This window comes from Chinchilla lanigera, unplaced genomic scaffold, assembly GCF_000276665.1.
Source record: "Chinchilla lanigera isolate Chin_1 unplaced genomic scaffold, ChiLan1.0 scaffold00004, whole genome shotgun sequence".
NCBI classification, from domain to species: domain Eukaryota; kingdom Metazoa; phylum Chordata; class Mammalia; order Rodentia; family Chinchillidae; genus Chinchilla; species Chinchilla lanigera.
Genome location: NW_004955405.1, coordinates 4,909,752 through 4,916,415, shown reverse-complemented (window position 1 = coordinate 4,916,415; position 6,664 = coordinate 4,909,752). Strand labels below are relative to the sequence as shown.

Genomic DNA, 6,664 nt, shown 5'->3' with positions numbered 1-6,664 from the left:
TCACTACCAACAATGAATTTTTAATGTGACAAAAGCTGTAAGGTAATGATTTTCCCAATAATTTCTAACCTTTTGCACAATTTCAACTTGCACTCATTTTTACAGTTCTTTCCTGCTACAGAAAGAACTGCCTATACAAACAAGCCATTTAAATAGAATTTTTCATATAACACAGTACATCTTCCTCTAGGAATGCATTTTAAACTATTATAGGACCATCAAAATTTACTTTGCCTGTTGATAGAAATTTTCTTTACTTATTACGTCACAAAATAGATACAACCAAGCAGCACTATCCTTGGAAGCACAGAGGAAAACATAAAGAAGTCCAGCTAGACATGAGTTATGATCTGTTTAACGGGCTTATTTCCTCCCAATTATGTACCATTTTTTAAAAATTGCTAAATCCTTCATAAATTATTATCACGCATAAAACAGAATTTCCCAGGACCTTGACTCTTTGGATCAAATTTTTGTTATTAGTAGCTACCAATGATAGAATGAAGTCTCATTCGGACTGGTATCTCATAGTTGATCTAAAGGAAAGTCAGGTGTAACAATGCAAGATTGATCAAGGCGTTAAAGTGAATAAACAATTTTTAAAAAATGAGAAACAATACAGTTTCTATGTTGTTAATTTTTTTTATTCTCTTTAAAATAAAAAATTTCAAATACTCTAGATCAGTGATGGCAAACCTTTCAGTCCACTGTGGTGCACGTGCTATAGAGTTCGCCGCTACTGCTCTAGATAATGAGGGTCAAAACTTCTTTCTTATGAAGGTCAGGTTCCTCTGTATTAGGACATTCTGACTAGCTGTAGGAGGCAGCAAATTCAGTAAGTGTAATAAATACAACGCTTATTCAAAATGATGAAAATGAAGTGTACACATGATTTATAATTCAAGTATAAAATACATCATGGCAGTTCCACAAGGAAATACTTAACATTATCATAACCCTTAGGTTACCAACTTGGATTCAGTATGTATCTCCTCCTTAGAAAGAGGGAAGGAGAATTAGACCAGCTTAAATACTTATAATCAGAAAAAAATGCAGTCTGGGAGGCATTAAAGTAATTCATTTTATGGGCTAGTTAACGGTTATACAAATGGCAGCCAGATTACGGGAGCCTCTTCTCCACTGTACACAAGAGCAACACCTATTGTTAGCTGATGATCCTAGCAGCACCAGCAGCAGGGCGTTTTAATATAAATACCTATTGGCGTGAAGTTACCATCTTGTTACATAGTACTGGATGGAGCCCTGAATGGGTATGAAAACGTGTTAGATACACTTCCAACCCCAGGGTGACCTGCATTTTTTAAAACGATGTTACTTTAGTTGGTTATTACTATAACTATTTGCTTTTTAGGGATAGTCATTGTTTACTGACAACAGCCCAATGAAGGGACAAATGAGAAAACATCCTAAGTAATAAACTGCAATTTATTGAAAAAAATGACAACATTAAGAACGTGAGATGATCTCACTTGTGCTGAATATAATAATATTTAAAGGTAAGAAGAAGGGTTAGAAACTTCTAAAACAGGGTGTAAAAATACAACTTATGATCACAAATGTTTTTATTAAACCCAACACATACTAGAGCATCACAGGAAGAACCTAGCTACATTAGAGATACAATATAACAATAACAACAACATTAAAAAAAAAAAGCCTATCACTGAAGACACATTGATACAGAAAAGTTAGGAAAAGTCCATTCTAAGACTTTAAAAGGTAAAATTCCCAACAATTTGACCAAGTGATTTGGGTACTGTGATATAGAAGGAGGTAGTATTAACATTTGAGAATTCTTTTCAGCCCTACCACGCTAAAATGTATTCAGTGTATTTAATACACTTTTGGTAAGTCTACTGAGCTGTGAGTTTTCTGAGCCTGTGGTCTCTAAAGAATCACTCTCAGAGCTTCACTTGCCTTCTAAATTCAGAGGGTTCACTTTTGTAGCTTCACAGCAGGTTAAACGTCTTGAAAAGTATGATCTACAATAATTACCAAATCTTTGATTTATAAATAAGTTTATTTATAATGATATTTACATAATAAAAACAAAACACATGAAACTCACAAGTTATACAAAGAAACTGATGTATAAGAAAAACAGCAATATAGACTGACAGGCAAAAGTTTAAAGGAGGATATAATGAAGAGTTAAATAGCAAATAGACGACTGTATTCTAAATTTTACTTTGTCACCCACACTGAACTGGAATTGAACAATGGCTCTCTCTTCTGGTGGTCCTGAACTGGAAATTATGGAAACTGGTAAATCGTATTTTCTGATAAGCGTTAAAGTTAATGACCTATTTCCATGCAGCACCTCAAGCTGCAGTAACGTGAAGTCACATCCCGTCTGCTCTCAAGTCAGACAGCTTCATGTTAACCTGCTCAGACAAACTAGAGAAGTGTTCCCGGTATGCGCTGACGTGTGAGGGCATGGCGAGAAGAAACTCCTAGACGAGGACAGTGGAGCAGGAGTGACTGGGCGTGTTTTAGGAGAACAAAAGGCAGGACAGTGAATCCCTGAAAACATGCACAAGGGGAGGCAGATGCGCGAGCACACCGTGCGTGCAGTAGGGAAACAAACAGAAGGGGTCCATGGAGTAGGACGAGGACTGCTCTAGTCACTAGTCATTGGAGAACAACGTAGTTCCTCGCCAAACATGTGCGTTTGAACAGAAGTGTGGAGAGGACCTGGGGATGTCGGACATGGAATGCCACCTTTAGGTTCAGGATGAGTTTTTGCTGACATTGGTGAACATCTGCTTCAAATAGCAACAAAACAAAGGCTAAATCCTATCTAGCTGCACTTTTTAAACTAACGTAGGAAAAAAGAACTGCAAATGAGATAGGCAAAAATGAGACGCAAGCGTTGTCAAATAAGGCACATGTAAAAATCTACGCACATTATCCAGTGAAAGACAATATATATATTTGGAGGTAGAAATAATTACAAAAATACTGACATTTCTAAAGCGTTACCATATTTGTTACAAACATCACCAACTAATCCCCACTCAGAAAACTGCTTTGTAAAATGATTATTCAACCTCTTCAGGACCACCTGTTTGTGGCTTCTTATGAAATTCATGTGAGCATCTGGAGAGTTCAGTTAGTGGCAAAAAGTTGTCCATACTATGAGAAATGCAATATGGAAATTATAAAAGGTTACAAATGTTCATAAACCCCGTGGTCATCATAATGTAAATGTCCTTGAGTGCACCAGTTGATACTTCCTTGTCAATCAGGAAATTCTCACCTCACAGGCCCATTGACGTCTTCAGTAATGTCGCTATATCTGCTGGCATAGTCCCTTCATCACCTGCAGATCAGAAAGTGGCATTAAAAGCTTTGTAAAAATATCTTATGAAATATATTGTCTCAATTTTCCTCCTTTTTTGGTGAACGCCTATTCATTTTTCAAGGTCCAGTTTACTTTAGTATCCCGTTAGAAACCTGCGTAACCCTGTGAATTTTATTAGGACTATTTCCTCTGCCAGCATCATACTGCCAACATCATCAGGTAGGATTAGGATTCCGATTTGACAAGAGACGCGAAGTTTGGAGCATATCTAATTTACATAGTGCGTGGTACTTTTCATACTTGCTAAATACAAGAAAAACATTTATGTTACAATCAGTGGGGAAGACAAAGTTGTTAAATCCCAACTGAACCAAAATTTAATTGTTTTTTTTTTTTTTTAATATAAAAAAGGTTAAAATAAAAGCTGTAAGGGGGCCAGGGACAGTAACTGCCTGGCAAGCACAAGGTCCTGAGTTTGACTTCCTAGTACCAAAAAAAACCCCAAAAAACAAACAAAAAAAACCCTTAAAAGACAATGAGGGGGGCCAGGGTATAGCTCCGTGGCACAAGTACCCGCCTGGCAAGTGCAAGACCCTGAGTTCAATTCTTGGCACCAGAAAAAAAATAAGACAATGAGGAAAAGTGTAAAGATGGATAGTACACACCATCCGATTCAAGACCACATAAAATTGTGAACACAATGGACCAGTTGAAGATTATAACATAATTACCTTCTTTTTTCCAATGACTGCCCTGTATTTTAATGAAATGGGACCCATTGTTTAGCCACTTACAGGAACAGTACCCATTACTGATTAATTCAGTCAAATACTCAAGATATTTCTGATGAACTGATTTATTAACTTGCCAGTTAATGTGGACAATGCCGCAATTGCCAATTCACAAGTCTTGCTGATCTGCTTTACACCTTTAAGCTGTGATGGATTTTATAAATTAGGTAGGGCTAAAAGCAGCACAACCAATCACTTCTCTCACAAACGCATGCCCCAGTGACAATCTAAAATACAAGAGCACTTTCCTGTAGGAAAGGAGTAAAGATTCTACACTTAAAAGGTACTAAAGACATAAGGCAGTGATATGCAAAGTATGAACTTTGGGTTGTAGTTTCAGAAATACTATAGAAGACTTTAAAAGACAATAGGGAGAAATCTGGATATGGAGAAAATATAGTATCTGGAGATTAAGGTTGATTTTCTTGCATAGAGAAATGCAAGAAATGCAAGTTACTGTGGCAACTTACAGGAAGTTCTGAAAATGCACTGCAATGTTTACAGTTGACAGAAGACAGAAAAGGAGATGACACAAATGCTGCAAATATTACAACTCTTAAAGCATCATACTTTGATTTACTGTACAATTTCAATATTTATGTAAGAATTTCCATAAAAAGAACACAATAATATAATTAAATTACACCTTTTAAAAAAACACACCTCACCATCTTTATTTCAAAGTGGAATCTCCTGGAAGGCTTGTGAAACCTGACTACTGAGTGGATTCCCACAGTCTCTGAGTGAATAAGGAACTCGGGGATCTGCATTTCCAGCTGGCCCTTTCTTAAGGATGCTGCTTCCACGGCGGATGTAAGACTACACACTTGGAGAACCATGAAGGCTAAGGCAAGCCCTAGAAACAGAAAATCTAACAAACATACATGGCATGGTGTGTGACTGTTGGGGTTCACGAGGAGGGCACTGTTAGCAGAAGACACCCGCGTACTCCCTTACAAGGGCACCTTTTGTTAACAGAAAAGGACTCGCTGTGAGAGAGGGAAAGGGCATGCATGTGCTCTCATTAACTCAAGTGTCCCAATTACAAAACCAAAAGGGCACAACTGAAGACAAGATTATGGCCTGAGAGGAAATGCAAGATGACAGTGTATCTCTGCATCTACCAAATAAAATAAAATACACACTGGTGGAAAACGTATCAACAGCCTTAAGGAGACAAAGGAGGAAGGTGGAAAGGCCTTAGCAGAAAGGGAAGTGTGGGGGAAGATTTCTGGAGGTGACCCTTGAAAGGGTAATGTCTGAGAACATTGCTGAAATAAGTTGCCATTTTCGCAGACATTTGAAGACAAAAATGAAAACTTTTAGACTGATCAAATTTATATGAACACAAATGGTTTACAAGAATTACACAAAATAATTATAAACACACACCACCCCTGCTCCCATCTCAAATACCGTTAACACGCCATGCCAAGAGAAAGCATTGGGGAGAATGAAACAGAACAAAAGAAAAAAAGCAGCAGAGTCGGGAAGCTGGGAAGCAGAGGAACAGGCACAGCCGAATACCGGTCCCCTCAGGTGGGCAAGGCAAGGCCACTCATGGCCAGAAGGAGCCAGCGCAGCGGGAAACACAGGTGCTAACCAGCGTGGGGTGAGTCGCCGGCAGCCATCCACCCCAGATGGACAACACGAAGGCACAGTCCTCAGAGCACCTGAATCTGAGGGACAGTGGACACGGGGGAGCAGAGGGGGCCGCAGGGATGACAAGAAAGTGCTGTTTGCATCCAACATCCTCCTCCAGCTCTGCCTCGCCCGCACCCTCACTCTGCGAGACTGGAGCCCACCTCACTGCTGGGGAAGCGGGCCAGCCCAGGAGAAAGACAGCTGGATGACAAGCAAGCTGCAGAGTGCCAGAATAATTAACTATTATCTTTCTATTTAGGGTAAAATTCATACACCTGGGGGTTTGCTGGTGCTACTACAAGAGAACTGGTCTATTAAATTTCTAAAAGCTGCCCTAACAAATCAGCCAGAAACAAACAGTGCCCAAAGGAACCTGCCTGAAGTTAGCTCTGCTGTGTTTGCGGGATCATCCGAAACGGCCAAGTCACCCCAACCTAATACACTACGGCGATGACTATCAGCTGTCTATACTCATCCGCACTCTGCAGGTCTAACCAGTTGACTGCTTCTTACCCAGAGTTCCTCTCTCTAGTGCCCTCGTCCCAAGCTCCCACAACACCTTGAAACAAATGCTAGCAAGAATTTCAGGTACTGGTCTGATCACACAAGTTTCTTGTTCTTTGAAGACAGATTAAAACATATTCACTTCTGTACACTACACAGCGCCTAACAAACTACAGGAAGTAGTAAATATTCAATAGAAACACAAACCATCACCAATATTAGGAATACTTATTAAAATTGTGAAAAACCACTATTTCCAACTGAACTTTCTCATTTCATGAGAAAAGCAAGGTGCAGAGTGCATGCTCCCTTACACAAAGGGAAGAATACATGGGCCGATTTGTTCCCACTGTTTTAAATACCTGGACACAGACACATACGTGCGCGTGCACACACCCCA

General features: G+C 39.3%; 1 protein-coding gene across 1 annotated transcript in view; it reads right to left on the bottom strand.

Annotated features, from left to right (window-relative positions):
• Positions 1-1,428: 1,428 nt before the first annotated feature.
• The window catches only part of LOC102014736 (SWI/SNF-related matrix-associated actin-dependent regulator of chromatin subfamily A containing DEAD/H box 1), a gene marked incomplete in the record, with an annotated part of 81,568 nt that continues 76,332 nt past the window's right edge, over positions 1,429-6,664 (bottom strand). Inside the window, 1 exon segment of the mRNA XM_013517354.1 lies at positions 1,429-3,343. Coding sequence (XP_013372808.1) covers positions 3,282-3,343 — 62 coding nt within the window.